General features: G+C 39.7%; 1 protein-coding gene and 3 long non-coding RNA genes across 12 annotated transcripts; 1 reads left to right on the forward strand and 3 right to left on the reverse strand.

Moving 5' to 3' along the window:
- Positions 1 to 311: 311 nt before the first annotated feature.
- On the forward strand, positions 312 to 11,832 carry LOC122626832 (NHL repeat-containing protein 2). 3 transcript variants are annotated; one of them, XM_043807251.1, is made up of 4 exons: positions 315 to 552; positions 608 to 1,815; positions 1,869 to 2,444; positions 5,140 to 5,337. In XM_043807251.1, the coding sequence occupies exons 1-4, from the start codon at positions 366 to 368 to the stop codon at positions 5,320 to 5,322; spliced, it is 2,154 nt and encodes a 717-aa protein (XP_043663186.1). In that variant the 5' UTR covers positions 315 to 365; the 3' UTR covers positions 5,323 to 5,337. The 3 variants fall into 3 exon arrangements, with proteins under 3 accessions (XP_043663187.1, XP_043663186.1, XP_043663185.1); XM_043807250.1 differs by lacking the exon at positions 5,140 to 5,337 and having other exon boundaries at positions 316 to 552; positions 1,869 to 2,648; XM_043807252.1 differs by lacking the exons at positions 608 to 1,815; positions 1,869 to 2,444; positions 5,140 to 5,337 and adding an exon at positions 11,689 to 11,832 and having other exon boundaries at positions 312 to 552.
- Positions 3,182 to 5,133, reverse strand: LOC122626834. 3 transcript variants are annotated; one of them, XR_006326744.1, is made up of 4 exons: positions 4,788 to 5,133; positions 4,525 to 4,704; positions 4,396 to 4,466; positions 3,182 to 4,338 (listed from the first exon to the last, which is right to left on the reverse strand). It is a non-coding gene; the product is annotated as an uncharacterized LOC122626834 (long non-coding RNA). The 3 variants fall into 3 exon arrangements; XR_006326745.1 differs by having other exon boundaries at positions 3,182 to 4,038; positions 4,124 to 4,338; positions 4,525 to 5,133; XR_006326743.1 differs by having other exon boundaries at positions 4,525 to 5,133.
- On the reverse strand, positions 5,867 to 11,672 carry LOC122626833. Of its 5 annotated transcripts, XR_006326742.1 has the most exons (4): positions 9,824 to 11,672; positions 9,695 to 9,765; positions 8,750 to 9,637; positions 5,867 to 6,093 (listed from the first exon to the last, which is right to left on the reverse strand). It is a non-coding gene; the product is annotated as an uncharacterized LOC122626833 (long non-coding RNA). The 5 variants fall into 5 exon arrangements; XR_006326741.1 differs by having other exon boundaries at positions 8,750 to 9,765; positions 9,824 to 11,671; XR_006326740.1 differs by having other exon boundaries at positions 9,695 to 11,671.
- A 4,569-nt stretch (positions 11,833 to 16,401) lies between the features above and the next one.
- Positions 16,402 to 17,337, reverse strand: LOC122626837. Its single transcript, XR_006326747.1, has 2 exons — positions 16,712 to 17,337; positions 16,402 to 16,628 (listed from the first exon to the last, which is right to left on the reverse strand). It is a non-coding gene; the product is annotated as an uncharacterized LOC122626837 (long non-coding RNA).
- Positions 17,338 to 19,620: the final 2,283 nt, after the last annotated feature.

A 19,620-nucleotide genomic window follows, 5' to 3' on the forward strand; every position in this document is an offset into this window, starting at 1 on the left:
ATATATATATAATATATATATTATTTAGAGTTCTTTAGGATATTGCATATATGTATATCTTTATACGTGTGAAAGTGCAGTCGACGTGTTCCAGTCTCTATTGGATAACTATCAAATTTATTTTCCATATAGTTCCCAAAAGCAAGTTCATCGTTCATTAGTTTAATATTTTAATTCTTAACATATTTTCATTTTCGATTTTTAGTTTGCACCCTAACAAATTTTTAAAAGTCGGCCCATGTTCCTTTTCTTACCGTTCCTAATACTAATACTAATAATAATATTATTTTTTTCATCACGGACCTCTGGTCACATTAACTTTATCCGAATATATACACAATATTATATATTATAATTAGTTAAGCATGGATTGCAATGATGACTTAGCGGCAATTGATATTTTGACATTTATAACTGATGAACTGCTGCAAACATACAAAAGCAGTAATGGAGAAAATGAAAAGGCTAGGACAATTACCAGGTTTCTTGACCGATGGAATGACGATATCTCCATTGCGAAACTCAAGGGTCTCGCTCTTGAATTTGAAACAGGTAAAACAAAAATTGTAATAATCAATGCATCATATTATTAATTCCTGTACTTCAGATTTAGACTGGTTTAATGTAAGTTGTCCTTTATCGGTAGCAGGATTGCAAGGAAAAATAATTGTATTAGACTTTTTCACATATTGCTGCATTAATTGTATGCATGTGTTGCCTGAGTTGCACTCATTGGAAGAACGCTTTCCAATAGAAAGTGGTATTGTAGTAATCGGTGTTCACAGTCCTAAGTTCGAAAATGAACGCAATGCGGCAAACCTTCTATCCGCTGTTCAACGATATGGAATATCTCATCCCATTGTTAATGATTCACGATCTGGAATGTGGCGCGCTATAGGTATCCGCTGCTGGCCATCTCTCTTGATTTTAAGCCCAACTGGTGTTCCCATGATGTTATTAATGGGCGAAGGGCATGGAAAATTCCTACAGGAATTTGTGGCTGCTTCCCTATCGTTTTTTAGCCGGCAAGGTAAAATTGACCACAGAGGTCTGCCTATAAAATTATTTAGCGACTTCCAACCGGCGTCCAACTTGCGTTTTCCCTCAAAGATTGTTCGAAGCCCCAATGGCCGGTATGCTATTGCTGATACGGGGAACAACAGGGTGCTTGTGCTTACCGGTGGAGGTATGATACAACACAAAATAGGTGGATACCAGCCTGGTTTCGTGGATGGAAACTTAACAACAGCACGGTTTAATAAACCTCAAGGCATAGCATTTCTTAATGAAAACATTTTGATTGTAGCGGACACAAAAAATCACGCCATTCGTCAAATCTCTCTTACAAATGGAATGGTGGAAACTCTTGCTGGCACAGGCCATCAGGGAAACGAACGAATAGGTGGACGTCTAGGTCCATTGCAACCACTTTCATCACCATGGGATGTTGCAATATTTCGAACGCGAGACATGGATATGTCCTTTCATCTTGATGAACGTAACATACTAGAAAAAACAATAATGCTTATATCCATGGCAGGCACCCACCAGATATGGGGTTATTTTCCCGAAGGAATTATTTGGTGGAAATTCCGTAAATTTGAACCCCTTTGCTGTGTCTCACTAATAGGAAATGGTTTGGAGGAAAACCGTAATAATTCTTACCCACAGAACGCTGCATTCGCGCAGCCGTCTGGTCTCGCTATATCAGGAGACGTTTTATATATAGCTGACAGCGAAAGCTCGAGCATTCGCAAAGCTTCTATGATAGACGGAAAGGTTATGCCTGTCGTTGGAGGAGATCGAAACCCACTTGTATGTTCCACTTCATGAATTTGTTTTATATATTTTATGTATGATTTTTCTAGAACTTATTTGCATTCGGTGACATTGACGGTAGACTATTCAACGCAAAACTTCAACATCCGTTAGGAGTCACTTTCAATGATGCCAATAACAGACTCTATGTTGCAGATACCTATAATCATAAAATCAAAGTTATTGACATCGAATCAAATGATATATCTACTCTACAAATTAAAAACCAAGATAATACCAACCTGGTTTTAAACGAACCCGCCGGACTGTGCTTGGACGCCAACGGACGGAATTTGTTGGTAGCTGATACCAATAACCATTCAATACATATTATAGATTTGGTAACGCTTATAGCACAACCATTTTGTTTAGATTTCAGCCTAATTGCGTCCGCTAGTGAAACTGATGCGCCACAAGATGCACAAAAAACAAAGGAAAATAATATAATAAGAACATTGCCTCTTGATTTAATTAAACCAAGCAACATTTTTTTTAACCTTCGACTTTCGCCGAGACTTAACTTTACAGAGAAAGCTCCTCAAAAGTGGATACTGAAAAGTGTATGTCAATCTGTAAAAGTACATCCCTCATGCGGAACTCTACTTGATGGGACTTGCGACTTGCAGGTGCAGGTTACTAAGCCCGATTTCTTCTGTGAAAGCAGTCAAATATTTACAATTGAATTCGTATTAAATTTATGCCTCTCAAATTGTTGTCTAGTAAAAAAAATTACAGTTTCTATAAAACGCAATGACATAACAGAACAATGTATATCCAACCACAACGTAATTATTGATATTGAGCAATAAAAAAATGTTTTTTAAAGAAAATTTTTGCATATATCGATCAATGATAATTTTTCAAAATTTAACTAATGCTTAGTGTAAATACTCGATTAGTTAAAAAAGGTATATCGGGTAGAAAGAAGGGCTTCCATGTGAAGGTAGTAGTTGAAGGTAGTTACATAGGCTCTGTTTGTATTGGGTAACACGAGCTCTTATCTATCTAAAAATGGCTTAAGTTCATTTTTTTGTACTGGTTACTGGTCAAATAAAAGGGCTGTCTTATATTTTGAATACATATTTAAAATTTTGTATACCCGTATATATTGGATTCGTTGCAAAGTATGTTACTAGAACGAAGTGTTTTCCCCACTAAAGTACATATGTATATGTATTCTTGATCGGGATCAAAAGCCGAGTCGATTTGGCCATGTCTGTCCGTCCGTATGAACGCCGAGATCTTAGGAACTATAATAGCTAGAAGTTGAGATTAAGCATGCAGACTCCAGATTTGGAAAATGTTTTGATATTTTTTAATTTTTGTATATGTCTTGTAAATTTCTATCGATTTGCCAAAAACTGTTTGCCACATCCAATCTACCGCATACAAACCGCACAAAACTGCCACGTCCACAGTTTTGAAAAAAAGTTGAAATTTTTCAATTGTCTTTTTTGGTTTGAAAATTTAAAATATTTTTACCAAATTGTCGGGTCTTGCAACTGCCAGCAATTACTAAGCTTGTTAAATGTAAAAACATACCAACCTTGGAGACAATCAAACTCGTTGGTACCTAAGCCGTGCGATAACCTTTCGTTATCTATGCTAACCCCTTGCGCTCTCTTGTTCTTTTTCTCTCCGGCGTGCTCTCTTTGACTTCACGTTATGCAATAAGGTAGCTCATTCATACTCGCCTTCGTAACTTATTCATATTTCTTTCAAACTAGAAAATAAAAGAATAATTTAAAATCGCTACAATAATAAATCATCGTTTTATTTAGCAAAAAAACAGATAATAAAAAAGCTTAATAGCTCAACATTTGGTGATTTGGGCATAAACAATATACAATAAAGCTTAAACTTAATTATATCGCTTTTGTTGTTAAGTGCGTTGTTGAAACAACATTTGTTTGCAATATTCAAAAAAGAGACAAGGGCAGTAAGCTATAAAAGAAATTCTGTTGGTTACGCAAGATTGCATATACATAATGAGTTATATTTGTGCGCGTGTATAGAAAAATAACGGAAGCGGACGCTAATTCTCTTTGCGCTCATCTATCGTTTGAACCGAGTTTCGGATTGCAGTATTTGCCTTTTTGCTCTTGTTGGAGTTTTGCAGTTATCGAGAGTATCGATAAGTATCGCGATAGGGCGATGGTTTCGGTGGCGCTCGGTGGGAATCCGGTTAGGCGATCCGGCCGTTTGAATAATTCCGGTTCGCTGGAAGTCGACAAAAAAACATCTTACTTGGAGCAAGACCGCCAACCTCGCCGCCAAAGAATTCATCCATATTGGGAAAACTTACCCGCCCGACAGGGCTTACGGAGTAGGATCTCAATCCACAATCTTCCCTGGAACGATCCCGATACCGCCGGTGAGTCCGTTCCAAGCCTACTACCTACTGAGCGCAGGGAGAGCAATGTTCATTGGACTCGCTTGACTCCGGCACAATTCTTGGCTATTCCGTGAGTCGTCGACCGCTGCAATTTCCTTCGACAGTCGTCAACTGCAGTCCTGGCGCTAAAATTGAAAACTAAATTAGGCTTATTTTTATTATTAATACTTTGTTCAACATACCGCGATCTTTGTTAATCAATCCGGAGTCAAACGCGAGTCCGAATTGTCGTCGTCGTGCCGTTCTATTGCCGCTAAATTTGGGTCGCGAGAATTCAGTTAGTCCGACAGGGATATATAACACATACTCACGTTTGATTCGCACGTCCCTTCTTGTCCCTTGGAGCTCCTCAAGATTAGGTGACCCTATACGTATGTAAATACGTCCGTTTCAGTGCCGTCATTAAAAGCACCGCCAATTGCGGGCCAAGTTTCCGCGGTGTCTTGTAAATCTCGAAGGCTTCCTAGACTTGTCGCTTTGACCGTTTCAGCCTGATGAGGTATTGATAAGTAAATTTAAATGATGTTAGCATTAGTATAATTATGTTTATGTTCATTAAAAAGGGAGAGCTTACCGGAATGGTTGAGTGAGTGTTCACTGTGGGGGAGATGGAGCCGTCGTTGTCGTCTGGAGTGACCCCGACGTATAAATAATGGGTGATGTCCGTTAAATCGTCCGGGCATCCTAGGTTTGGTGGGCACGCATGGCCAAAGCATCTGCGGCCAAAAAAACTTAAAGTTCTCGTCAATTTGTAAGATTTAATGCCTTCGTTGTGTAGAGTTGTGAGACGTTTATAGTTATCGATGTTTATGTTGCGAGCTGTGTGGCAGGGCGGAAACTCCGCCCTGGGAAAAGCCTGAGCTAGTGGCACTGCCACAAATATGAAAACAAACAGTTCGTAACAACATCTTTAAAGCGGAAGGCAGGTGCAGGTTACTAAGCCCGATTTCTTCTGTGAAAGCAGTCAAATATTTACAATTGAATTCGTATTAAATTTATGCCTCTCAAATTGTTGTCTAGTAAAAAAAATTACAGTTTCTATAAAACGCAATGACATAACAGAACAATGTATATCCAACCACAACGTAATTATTGACATTGAGCAATAAAAAAATGTTTTTTAAAGAAAATTTTTGCATATATCGATCAATGATAATTTTTCAAAATTTAACTAATGCTTAGTGTAATTACTCGATTAGTTAAAAAAGGTATATCGGGTAGAAAGAAGGGCTCCCATGTGAAGGTAGTAGTTGAAGGTAGTTACATAGGCTCTGTTTGTATTGGGTAACACGAGCTCTTATCTATCTAAAAATGGCTTAAGTTCATTTTTTTGTACTGGTTACTGGTTACTGTCTTATATTTTGAATACATATTTAAAATTTTGTATACCCGTATATATTGGATTCGTTGCAAAGTATGTTACTAGAACGAAGTGTTTTCCCCACTAAAGTACATATGTATATGTATTCTTGATCGGGATCAAAAGCCGAGTCGATTTGGCCATGTCTGTCCGTCCGTATGAACGCCGAGATCTTAGGAACTATAATAGCTAGAAGTTGAGATTAAGCATGCAGACTCCAGATTTGGAAAATGTTTTGATATTTTTTAATTTTTGTATATGTCTTGTAAATTTCTATCGATTTGCCAAAAACTGTTTGCCACATCCAATCTACCGCATACAAACCGCACAAAACTGCCACGTCCACAGTTTTGAAAAAAAGTTGAAATTTTTCAATTGTCTTTTTTGGTTTGAAAATTTAAAATATTTTTACCAAATTGTCGGGTCTTGCAACTGCCAGCAATTACTAAGCTTGTTAAATGTAAAAACATACCAACCTTGGAGACAATCAAACTCGTTGGTACCTAAGCCGTGCGATAACCTTTCGTTATCCGGCGTGCTCTCTTTGACTTCACGTTATGCAATAAGGTAGCTCATTCATACTCGCCTTCGTAACTTATTCATATTTCTTTCAAACTAGAAAATAAAAGAATAATTTAAAATCGCTACAATAATAAATCATCGTTTTATTTAGCAAAAAAACAGATAATAAAAAAGCTTAATAGCTCAACATTTGGTGATTTGGGCATAAACAATATACAATAAAGCTTAAACTTAATTATATCGCTTTTGTTGTTAAGTGCGTTGTTGAAACAACATTTGTTTGCAATATTCAAAAAAGAGACAAGGGCAGTAAGCTATAAAAGAAATTCTGTTGGTTACGCAAGATTGCATATACATAATGAGTTATATTTGTGCGCGTGTATAGAAAAATAACGGAAGCGGACGCTAATTCTCTTTGCGCTCATCTATCGTTTGAACCGAGTTTCGGATTGCAGTATTTGCCTTTTTGTTCTTGTTGGAGTTTTGCAGTTATCGAGAGTATCGATAAGTATCGCGATAGGGCGATGGTTTCGGTGGCGCTCGGTGGGAATCCGGTTAGGCGATCCGGCCGTTTGAATAATCCCGGTTCGCTGGAAGTCGACAAAAAAACATCTTACTTGGAGCAAGACCGCCAACCTCGCCGCCAAAGAATTCATCCATATTGGGAAAACTTACCCGCCCGACAGGGCTTACGGAGTAGGATCTCAATCCACAATCTTCCCTGGAACGATCCCGATACCGCCGGTGAGTCCGTTCCAAGCCTACTACCTACTGAGCGCAGGGAGAGCAATGTTCATTGGACTCGCTTGACTCCGGCACAATTCTTGGCTATTCCGTGAGTCGTCGACCGCTGCAATTTCCTTCGACAGTCGTCAACTGCAGTCCTGGCGCTAAAATTGAAAACTAAATTAGGCTTATTTTTATTATTAATACTTTGTTCAACATACCGCGATCTTTGTTAATCAATCCGGAGTCAAACGCGAGTCCGAATTGTTGTCGTCGTGCCGTTCTATTGCCGCTAAATTTGGGTCGCGAGAATTCAGTTAGTCCGACAGGGATATATAACACATACTCACGTTTGATTCGCACGTCCCTTCTTGTCCCTTGGAGCTCCTCAAGATTAGGTGACCCTATACGTATGTAAATACGTCCGTTTCAGTGCCGTCATTAAAAGCACCGCCAATTGCGGGCCAAGTTTCCGCGGTGTCTTGTAAATCTCGAAGGCTTCCTAGACTTGTCGCTTTGACCGTTTCAGCCTGATGAGGTATTGATAAGTAAATTTAAATGATGTTAGCATTAGTATAATTATGTTTATGTTCATTAAAAAGGGAGAGCTTACCGGAATGGTTGAGTGAGTGTTCACTGTGGGGGAGATGGAGCCGTCGTTGTCGTCTGGAGTGACCCCGACGTATAAATAATGGGTGATGTCCGTTAAATCGTCCGGGCATCCTAGGTTTGGTGGGCACGCATGGCCAAAGCATCTGCGGCCAAAAAAACTTAAAGTTCTCGTCAATTTGTAAGATTTAATGCCTTCGTTGTGTAGAGTTGTGAGACGTTTATAGTTATCGATGTTTATGTTGCGAGCTGTGTGGCAGGGCGGAAACTCCGCCCTGGGAAAAGCCTGAGCTAGTGGCACTGCCACAAATATGAAAACAAACAGTTCGTAACAACATCTTTAAAGCGGAAGGCAGGTGCAGGTTACTAAGCCCGATTTCTTCTGTGAAAGCAGTCAAATATTTACAATTGAATTCGTATTAAATTTATGCCTCTCAAATTGTTGTCTAGTAAAAAAAATTACAGTTTCTATAAAACGCAATGACATAACAGAACAATGTATATCCAACCACAACGTAATTATTGACATTGAGCAATAAAAAAATGTTTTTTAAAGAAAATTTTTGCATATATCGATCAATGATAATTTTTCAAAATTTAACTAATGCTTAGTGTAATTACTCGATTAGTTAAAAAAGGTATATCGGGTAGAAAGAAGGGCTCCCATGTGAAGGTAGTAGTTGAAGGTAGTTACATAGGCTCTGTTTGTATTGGGTAACACGAGCTCTTATCTATCTAAAAATGGCTTAAGTTCATTTTTTTGTACTGGTTACTGGTCGAATAAAAGGGCTGTCTTATATTTTGAATACATATTTAAAATTTTGTATACCCGTATATATTGGATTCGTTGCAAAGTATGTTACTAGAACGAAGTGTTTTCCCCACTAAAGTACATATGTATATGTATTCTTGATCGGGATCAAAAGCCGAGTCGATTTGGCCATGTCTGTCCGTCCGTATGAACGCCGAGATCTTAGGAACTATAATAGCTAGAAGTTGAGATTAAGCATGCAGACTCCAGATTTGGAAAATGTTTTGATATTTTTTAATTTTTGTATATGTCTTGTAAATTTCTATCGATTTGCCAAAAACTGTTTGTCACATCCAATCTACCGCATACAAACCGCACAAAACTGCCACGTCCACAGTTTTGAAAAAAAGTTGAAATTTTTCAATTGTCTTTTTTGGTTTGAAAATTTAAAATATTTTTACCAAATTTCGGGTCTTGCAACTGCCAGCAATTACTAAGCTTGTTAAATGTAAAAACATACCAACCTTGGAGACAATCAAACTCGTTGGTACCTAAGCCGTGCGATAACCTTTCGTTATCTATGCTAACCCCTTGCGCTCTCTTGTTCTTTTTCTCTCCGGCGTGCTCTCTTTGACTTCACGTTATGCAATAATTCATACTCGCCTTCGTAACTTATTCATATTTCTTTCAAACTAGAAAATAAAAGAATAATTTAAAATCGCTACAATAATAAATCATCGTTTTATTTAGCAAAAAAACAGATAATAAAAAAGCTTAATAGCTCAACATTTGGTGATTTGGGCATAAACAATATACAATAAAGCTTAAACTTAATTATATCGCTTTTGTTGTTAAGTGCGTTGTTGAAACAACATTTGTTTGCAATATTCAAAAAAGAGACAAGGGCAAGATTGCATATACATAATGAGTTATATTTGTGCGCGTGTATAGAAAAATAACGGAAGCGGACGCTAATTCTCTTTGCGCTCATCTATCGTTTGAACCGAGTTTCGGATTGCAGTATTTCCTTTTTTGTTCTTGTTGGAGTTTTGCAGTTATCGAGAGTATCGATAAGTATCGCGATAGGGCGATGGTTTCGGTGGCGCTCGGTGGGAATCCGGTTAGGCGATCCGGCCGTTTGAATAATCCCGGTTCGCTGGAAGTCGACAAAAAAACATCTTACTTGGAGCAAGACCGCCAACCTCGCCGCCAAAGAATTCATCCATATTGGGAAAACTTACCCGCCCGACAGGGCTTACGGAGTAGGATCTCAATCCACAATCTTCCCTGGAACGATCCCGATACCGCCGGTGAGTCCGTTCCAAGCCTACTACCTACTGAGCGCAGGGAGAGCAATGTTCATTGGACTCGCTTGACTCCGGCACAATTCTTGGCTATTCCGTGAGTCGTCGACCGCTGCAATTTCCTTCGACAGTCGTCAACTGCAGTCCTGGCGCTAAAATTGAAAACTAAATTAGGCTTATTTTTATTATTAATACTTTGTTCAACATACCGCGATCTTTGTTAATCAATCCGGAGTCAAACGCGAGTCCGAATTGTTGTCGTCGTGCCGTTCTATTGCCGCTAAATTTGGGTCGCGAGAATTCAGTTAGTCCGACAGGGATATATAACACATACTCACGTTTGATTCGCACGTCCCTTCTTGTCCCTTGGAGCTCCTCAAGATTAGGTGACCCTATACGTATGTAAATACGTCCGTTTCAGTGCCGTCATTAAAAGCACCGCCAATTGCGGGCCAAGTTTCCGCGGTGTCTTGTAAATCTCGAAGGCTTCCTAGACTTGTCGCTTTGACCGTTTCAGCCTGATGAGGTATTGATAAGTAAATTTAAATGATGTTAGCATTAGTATAATTATGTTTATGTTCATTAAAAAGGGAGAGCTTACCGGAATGGTTGAGTGAGTGTTCACTGTGGGGGAGATGGAGCCGTCGTTGTCGTCTGGAGTGACCCCGACGTATAAATAATGGGTGATGTCCGTTAAATCGTCCGGGCATCCTAGGTTTGGTGGGCACGCATTGCCAAAGCATCTGCGGCCAAAAAAACTTAAAGTTCTCGTCAATTTGTAAGATTTAATGCCTTCGTTGTGTAGAGTTGTGAGACGTTTATAGTTATCGATGTTTATGTTGCGAGCTGTGTGGCAGGGCGGAAACTCCGCCCTGGGAAAAGCCTGAGCTAGTGGCACTGCCACAAATATGAAAACAAACAGTTCGTAACAACATCTTTAAAGCGGAAGGCGGCTGCAATTTTCAATAGAAAATTCCGAGCTCGAGGAACTTGGTTTGGACGAAATTGAAAGTAATCTGAGTGAAAATTTTTATGACTTTCTCGTAACGCTTAAATCCTCAGTTCGGGGGGAGATTTCAAAGCGCACCTTGCAAATGCACTCCCACTCATCCTTGACGGACATCATTTCTCAGTGTGATTGTGTCCACTCCGGCATAGGGCACAGACTCTGCCCCCTCTTGAGCTCCTAAGATTCGCTGGGGGCTACGCTAATTGGCTAGACTTTTATTTTATGCTTACTACCATCATAGATAGCCATCCGGATCTCACAAATATAGAGATGCTAGATCATCTACTATCTTGTTGCGGGACTCTGGGTTGGAAACCATTCGCTTGGTGAAAACAAATAGGTTGATGCATAATCGTCCATGTACTTCAAAAGCTGAAAGCTGCAAAATGGGAGGAGCGTTTGGAGGACCCAGTCTTAAAAAAATTAAATTCCAACGTGGGAAGCCATGGCATCGTTTCCGGAGCAGCACTGCAGGACGTTGGAGAATATGGATTTCGCCATGCATTTCGCCATATTCTCCAGGCAATTAGGTGGGAAGTAATAGAACTTATGATTTGTATAGGCCCGCCATTCAACTCCGGCAATTTTCAATCTCCTTCACCTTGGAGACTTGCCCTCGCCTTCATCTCAAGAAAGATCTCAGGTTACAGAAACGCTTGCATCTGACTCACCAAATCACACTATAAAAACATCCTGTATTGCTGTCACCGTATTAAGGGGGTATTCTACCTTCGCGGTTTGAAAAAATCGTTTTTTTTTTTTCATATTTCTAAAGTAGACATAACTAAAAACATGCCCGTGAAGGATTTGATCGAAAACATGCTGTACGGTCCTGGCAAAGCTGATTAAATTGGTACGTTTTGCCATTATGTAATTGTAACATTTATCTTTAAACGCGTTTTCCCGAAAGTAGTGTTTTTCAAAAGTTTTGGCACCATTTTGACGAAACCATAGAAGATATTCTAGATCTGTAAAGCGTTACTTATTCACAAAACATCTCGCTAGGTCTACCCACAAGCTTTTTTTTTCAATTTTTTACAGTCATTTTTAGATTGAAACACATGGTCAAAATATGAAACTTTTTTTCAACTCGCTGCCATTTTGTGAAATTTGCAAATATAAAAAAAATGCTTGTGTCTAGACCTAATCGACGTTCTTAAAATTAAGTTAAAAAAAATTTCTTGTTGTTTACAGGTTCTGAAGCTGAGATTTCTTGCCAGCCGTTTGACTCTGTCGCAACGACGCGCCAATGGCAAATGTTACGATAAATTCATGTGGTTTTTTAGTTTTTTTCAAGTTTAAGCATTAATTAATAAAATAAAAAAAAATTTGTTCGGATATCATTTGTAGTTTTTTTGCAATCTATCCTTGAAAAAAAGGCCCCAAATTTGAGCGCGAAAGTAGAAGACCCCCTTAATAAAAGAACAGTTCAGGAACAGAAAAAACAAAACCTGCTAAACGCATGGTAAAAGCAAGGCTACGGGCCATAAATTTCTTAACTTCAACATGGACGATCTTGTGAAATAAACGGAGGCAAAAACCTTTCTAAAAATGTTTTCTAGTAAATAACTGTATTCTTTAAATTTGTGTATATCAATACGTAAATAATAAAACAATAATAATTATAGGGTTATTTATGTGAGAATAGTTTGTTACATATACATTATAACTTAAGGTTTCATTTTCATTCCTTTTATTTTTGCGTCCCAATGCTTATCGTTAAAGTGGGACTAGCTAAAATAAGAAATTCTCTTAGATCTGTTGGAGAAGCTGTTGAGTTTTCCACTGGCTGGAGAAACGGCAAGGAAATGACAATAATATTATTCAGTATGTTTTTATACCCTTTACTCGTTTAGTTAAAGGGTATACTATATTCGTTGAAATGTATGTAACAGGCATAAGGAAGCGTTTCCGACCATATAATATATATATTCCTGATCAGGATCATCTGACCATGTCAGTTCGTCTGTCCGTCTGTTTGTTGCTGCGTCTGCCTATGGAGTGTGTAAGTTAACAACTAATAGAGCGCTCAATATATTTGAGTCATCAGCAACATAGTTTACGTTTATAATGCCCTAGCAACTAAGTAGCTTCATACAAATAATGCTGATGCGCCCCAACTGAGTTCAGCACTCCGCGCTAAGAACGGTCAGCAGCGGCAATCGGACACCCAGTATCCGGGGTACCGAATTGCGCTGCATAAATGCTGAGTCGGCTTGCCGACCATGGGTTTTAGCGTGATGCATTAGAGCTAGGGTAAATTCATATTTTCCCGACTCTTCGTATTCGGTTTTAAGCTAGGCCGTAAAATACCATTTCTTTATATTCAACATTCTCGCTAAGCCAAAAGGCCAACAATCGACCAAGGGGCCAAAGTCACGTCCTCCATCCTAATCTCTGTAAGATGTCACCACTCTCTGGCTTAACAGCCGGACACCGAGGACTCTGGAAGAAGAACCACCAGCATCTGGAGTCGCAGAAGACATCCGGACGGGAGGAAGAAGCTAATTGGCGACGTGGGGCTTAAAAATGTGGTGCCGGTCGATTCCCCTTTCACAGTTAGTTTCATTCATGGTTCTAACAGAGTTCACCAGAAATTTTTAATGAATATTTTTGGAAAAACATCTCCGTTCTTTCTTTTAGACGAGCTGACACCATTCGATGGTATTATAGGATTTGACTTCTTAGCTCAGGTGGGAGCAAAACTCGACGCAGAAAAAGGTACAATAAATTATGGTTCTGTTTCTGAAAAGCTTCAGCATCATAATTGCGACAATGTAAATCTTACTAACGTAAATGACATCGCCGTACCGGAACTTGTAAAAGTTCAATTCCGAAACATGATCGCAAACAGATCTAAGGCATATTCAGCCTCCAACGAGGCACTGCCGTTTAACAATACTGGTGTTGCCACAAATTGCACAAGCGATGGTAAGCCGGTATATTCCAAATTATACCCGCTTCCCATGGGTGTATCTGAGTTTGTTAAGCGAGAAATCGCAGACTTACTGCAGAAAGGCATTATTAAAACCTCAGGGTCACCGTACAACAATCCAACATGGGTTGTGGACAAAAAAGGCCATGATGAGCTGGGGAACAAAAATAAGCGTTTGGTTATAGACTTTAGGAAGCTTAACGAAAAAACCATCGCTGATAAGTTCCCAATGCCAAACATCCCCATGATACTGGCAAACTTAGGAAAAGCCAAGTACTTTACAACGTTAGATTTGAAGTCCGGCTACCACCAGATATACTTGGCCGAGCATGACCGTGAGAAGACCTCTTTTTCGATTAACGGTGGAAAGTATAAATTTTGTCGATTACCGTTCGGGTTGAAGAATGCAGGAAGCATCTTCCAAAGAGCGATCGACGACGTCTTACGGGAACAAATTGGCAAATCGTGCTATGTTTATGTAAATGACGTCATTATTTTTTCTGAAAATAAAGACGACCTAGTTAGGCATATAGATTGGGTTTTAAAAAGCCTGTGCGATGCCAACATGAAGGTATCCAAGGTATCCAAATCTGGAATTTATTGTCACCAATGGAGGTGCAAAAACCGACCCAGAAAAAGTAAAAGCCATGAAGGAATACCCAGAACAGTTATTACCGTTGCTTCGTTAAAGACTTTGCGGCGATCGCGAGGCTTTTGACAAGCTTGTTGAAAGGAGAAAACGGCTCTATCAGCAAGCACACGTCCAAAAAACTTCTATTGATTTCGGTGGCTGAGATATGTCTTGGCTTTAGTCAAGTTACAACACTACCTATACGGCACTCGCGATATTAACATTTATACGGACCATCAGCCGCTGACAATCGCGGTGTTCGATCGGAATCCAAATCCGAAAATAAAAAGGTGGAAAGCGTATATTGATGATCATAACGCAAAAATCCACTACAAACCGGGTAAAGACAAACATGTGGCTGACGCTCTTTCCAGGCAGAACATTAATGCCCTACAAAATGAACCTCAGTCAGACGCTGCGACTATTCAAAGCGAACTGTCACTGACCTACACGGTCGAAGCGACAGACCAACCAGTAAACTGCTTCAGAAATCAAATTGTTATAGACGAAGCACGTTTCCGACTAAAGCGAAGCTTGGTGTTGTTTCGTAGTAAAACTCGTCACCTAATCAATTTCGCCGACGGTCGTGAACCCCGAAGTCGTAAATGCGATACACTGCGATCTGCCCACCCTGGCAACTTTTCAACATGATTTAATTGCTCATTTACCGGCTACCAAGTTTCGATACTGTAAGAATATTGTGATAGACGTAACCAATAGAAACGAGCAGTTGGAAATTATCACGACAGAACACAATCGTGCACACAGGGCGGCTCAGGAGAATACCAAGCAAGTCCTTTATAAGTACTATTTCCCCAAAATGAGCAGCATAGCAAAAGAAGTGGTTGAAAATTGCAAAATATGCACCAAAGCCAAATATGACAGGCACCCTAGGAAACAGGAGCTCGGGGAAACCCCCATACCAAGCTATACCGGCGAAATGTTGCACATTGATATCTTCTCAACTAATAAGAGGCAATTCTTAACATACGTTCACAAGTTCTCGAAGTTTGCAATAGTGCAACCAGTGCTGTCCAGAACAATAGTGGACGTCACAGGGCTCCTGATTCAACTCGTAAATTTGATCCCCAAAATAAGAACGATATATTGCGACAATGAAGCCGCCTTCAATTCGGAAACTATCACCTCGTTACTTAAAAACAGCTACCACATTGATATTGTAAACGACGCCCGGCTGCATAGCTTGTCAAACGGTAAAGTGGAACGACAGCATTTTGACAAAAATAGCCAGGTGTCTTAAGTTAGTCAAAAAAATCAGCGATACGACAGAACTAATCTTGAGGGCAACGATGAAATATAATAAGACCCTACATTCTGTCACTCAGGAGAAAACGGTCGAGATCCCCCACACGGGTTCCGATGGTCGCTGCCTATGCATTAAAGACCGGTGGATAAAGGCCCAGCAAAACAACATCGAAAGCTGCAACCCAGATAGGCAAAACCGTGTTTTTGAGGTAGGAGACGAGGTTTTTGTCAAAAACAATAAAAGGTTAGGAAAGCAACACCATTGGGCACAGAACAAAAAGTGCAGGCAGACCTGGCAACGTCTGTTTTTATTAAGGGGAGGGTGGTCCATAAGGACAACCTGAAATAAGATTCCCACTTTTAATTTGCTAATACCATATTCTTTAATAGTAAGCCAGATTTAAGTAAATACGCCGTAGTCTCATTTTACGTTTGGATTTCAGGTTCGCCTTCATAACGCTCATCACCCTGGCAGTGGCAAGTGCACGGATTACCGACTTTTCTCACGCCAAATACATTCCCTTCATAGATGGAGATGTACTGGTGTTTGAACATCGTGACTGCCTGAGGCACTCGAGCACCTATCTGAATTTATTAGCATGGTAGATGATACAGAAAAATTGTCCGAATCTTTTCCACAGTCGCATATGCGCAAATTATTAGATGTCGATACAGATCATCTTAGAAACTTGTTGTCCTTTCTAAAAAATACACCACCGAATTGCGAGAAGTTTAGTCTTCTTGGGTACAGCTCTTAAGGTAGTTGCGGGAACTCCTGACGCCTCAGATTTCCTAAAAATCAGAATGACAGCAGCTCAGATAGTGGACTCAAACTCCAGGCAGATTAACATAAACCCCGAAACTCAAAAACAGATAAACAAGCTAACCGACACCATTAACAAAATTATTAAAGCGGGAAGTAACGATTTGGTTGACACCCCGCATCTGTACGAGGCACTACTAGCGAGGAATAGAATGCTGACAACAGAGATACAAAATTTAATTCTCACTGTAACATTGGCTAAAGCTAACATAGTAAATCCCACTATCCTTGATTATGCCGATCTGAAATCACTTATTGAACAAGACACCCCAATAGTTAGTTTATTAGAAGCCTCTAAAATTAGGGTTCTTCCGTCCGATAACATTATCCATATACTAATAGCCTATCCTAGAGTCAAGGTCAGTAAATACGTCCGTTTCAGTGCCGTCATTAAAAGCACCGCCAATTGCGGGCCAAGTTTCCGCGGTGTCTTGTAAATCTCGAAGGCTTCCTAGACTTGTCGCTTTGACCGTTTCAGCCTGATGAGGTATTGATAAGTAAATTTAAATGATGTTAGCATTAGTATAATTATGTTTATGTTCATTAAAAAGGGAGAGCTTACCGGAATGGTTGAGTGAGTGTTCACTGTGGGGGAGATGGAGCCGTCGTTGTCGTCTGGAGTGACCCCGACGTATAAATAATGGGTGATGTCCGTTAAATCGTCCGGGCATCCTAGGTTTGGTGGGCACGCATGGCCAAAGCATCTGCGGCCAAAAAAACTTAAAGTTCTCGTCAATTTGTAAGATTTAATGCCTTCGTTGTGTAGAGTTGTGAGACGTTTATAGTTATCGATGTTTATGTTGCGAGCTGTGTGGCAGGGCGGAAACTCCGCCCTGGGAAAAGCCTGAGCTAGTGGCACTGCCACAAATATGAAAACAAACAGTTCGTAACAACATCTTTAAAGCGGAAGGCAGGTGCAGGTTACTAAGCCCGATTTCTTCTGTGAAAGCAGTCAAATATTTACAATTGAATTCGTATTAAATTTATGCCTCTCAAATTGTTGTCTAGTAAAAAAAATTACAGTTTCTATAAAACGCAATGACATAACAGAACAATGTATATCCAACCACAACGTAATTATTGACATTGAGCAATAAAAAAATGTTTTTTAAAGAAAATTTTTGCATATATCGATCAATGATAATTTTTCAAAATTTAACTAATGCTTAGTGTAATTACTCGATTAGTTAAAAAAGGTATATCGGATAGAAAGAAGGGCTCCCATGTGAAGGTAGTAGTTGAAGGTAGTTACATAGGCTCTGTTTGTATTGGGTAACACGAGCTCTTATCTATCTAAAAATGGCTTAAGTTCATTTTTTTGTACTGGTTACTGGTCGAATAAAAGGGCTGTCTTATATTTTGAATACATATTTAAAATTTTGTATACCCGTATATATTGGATTCGTTGCAAAGTATGTTACTAGAACGAAGTGTTTTCCCCACTAAAGTACATATGTATATGTATTCTTGATCGGGATCAAAAGCCGAGTCGATTTGGCCATGTCTGTCCGTCCGTATGAACGCCGAGATCTTAGGAACTATAATAGCTAGAAGTTGAGATTAAGCATGCAGACTCCAGATTTGGAAAATGTTTTGATATTTTTTAATTTTTGTATATGTCTTGTAAATTTCTATCGATTTGCCAAAAACTGTTTGCCACATCCAATCTACCGCATACAAACCGCACAAAACTGCCACGTCCACAGTTTTGAAAAAAGTTGAAATTTTTCAATTGTCTTTTTTGGTTTGAAAATTTAAAATATTTTTACCAAATTGTCGGGTCTTGCAACTGCCAGCAATTACTAAGCTTGTTAAATGTAAAAACATACCAACCTTGGAGACAATCAAACTCGTTGGTACCTAAGCCGTGCGATAACCTTTCGTTATCTATGCTATCCCCTTGCGCTCTCTTGTTCTTTTTCTCTCCGGCGTGCTCTCTTTGACTTCACGTTATGCAATAAGGTAGCTCATTCATACTCGCCTTCGTAACTTATTCATATTTCTTTCAAACTAGAAAATAAAAGAATAATTTAAAATCGCTACAATAATAAATCATCGTTTTATTTAGTAAAAAAACAGATAATAAAAAAGCTTAATAGCTCAACATTTGGTGATTTGGGCATAAACAATATACAATAAAGCTTAAACTTAATTATATCGCTTTTGTTGTTAAGTGCGTTGTTGAAACAACATTTGTTTGCAATATTCAAAAAAGAGACAAGGGCAGTAAGCTATAAAAGAAATTCTGTTGGTTACGCAAGATTGCATATACATAATGAGTTATATTTGTGCGCGTGTATAGAAAAATAACGGAAGCGGACGCTAATTTTCTTTGCGCTCATCTATCGTTTGAACCGAGTTTCGGATTGCAGTATTTGCCTTTTTGTTCTTGTTGGAGTTTTGCAGTTATCGAGAGTATCGATAAGTATCGCGATAGGGCGATGGTTTCGGTGGCGCTCGGTGGGAATCCGGTTAGGCGATCCGGCCGTTTGAATAATCCCGGTTCGCTGGAAGTCGACAAAAAAACATCTTACTTGGAGCAAGACCGCCAACCTCGCCGCCAAAGAATTCATCCATATTGGGAAAACTTACCCGCCCGACAGGGCTTACGGAGTAGGATCTCAATCCACAATCTTTCCTGGAACGATCCCGATACCGCCGGTGAGTCCGTTCCAAGCCTACTACCTACTGAGCGCAGGGAGAGCAATGTTCATTGGACTCGCTTGACTCCGGCACAATTCTTGGCTATTCCGTGAGTCGTCGACCGCTGCAATTTCCTTCGACAGTCGTCAACTGCAGTCCTGGCGCTAAAATTGAAAACTAAATTAGGCTTATTTTTATTATTAATACTTTGTTCAACATACCGCGATCTTTGTTAATCAATCCGGAGTCAAACGCGAGTCCGAATTGTCGTCGTCGTGCCGTTCTATTGCCGCTAAATTTGGGTCGCGAGAATTCAGTTAGTCCGACAGGGATATATAACACATACTCACGTTTGATTCGCACGTCCCTTCTTGTCCCTTGGAGCTCCTCAAGATTAGGTGACCCTATACGTATGTAAATACGTCCGTTTCAGTGCCGTCATTAAAAGCACCGCCAATTGCGGGCCAAGTTTCCGCGGTGTCTTGTAAATCTCGAAGGCTTCATAGACTTGTCGCTTTGACCGTTTCAGCCTGATGAGGTATTGATAAGTAAATTTAAATGATGTTAGCATTAGTATAATTATGTTTATGTTCATTAAAAAGGGAGAGCTTACCGGAATGGTTGAGTGAGTGTTCACTGTGGGGGAGATGGAGCCGTCGTTGTCGTCTGGAGTGACCCCGACGTATAAATAATGGGTGATGTCCGTTAAATCGTCCGGGCATCCTAGGTTTGGTGGGCACGCATGGCCAAAGCATCTGCGGCCAAAAAAACTTAAAGTTCTCGTCAATTTGTAAGATTTAATGCCTTCGTTGTGTAGAGTTGTGAGAC

Source organism: Drosophila teissieri, chromosome 2L (genome assembly GCF_016746235.2).
Source record: "Drosophila teissieri strain GT53w chromosome 2L, Prin_Dtei_1.1, whole genome shotgun sequence".
NCBI classification, from domain to species: domain Eukaryota; kingdom Metazoa; phylum Arthropoda; class Insecta; order Diptera; family Drosophilidae; genus Drosophila; species Drosophila teissieri.

What these genes read in the sequence shown, in the direction of transcription:
- LOC122626832 (XM_043807251.1), top strand. Translation starts at nt 366, where the DNA reads ATGGATTGCAATGATGACTTAGCGGCAATTGATATTTTGACATTTATA. An exon ending in CGCTCTTGAATTTGAAACAG is followed by an intron (nt 553 to 607) that starts GTAAAACAAAAA and finishes CCTGTACTTCAG; the next exon opens with ATTTAGACTGGTTTAATGTA. An exon ending in ATGGGACTTGCGACTTGCAG is followed by an intron (nt 2,445 to 5,139) that starts GTGCAGGTTACT and finishes AGCGGAAGGCAG; the next exon opens with GTGCAGGTTACTAAGCCCGA.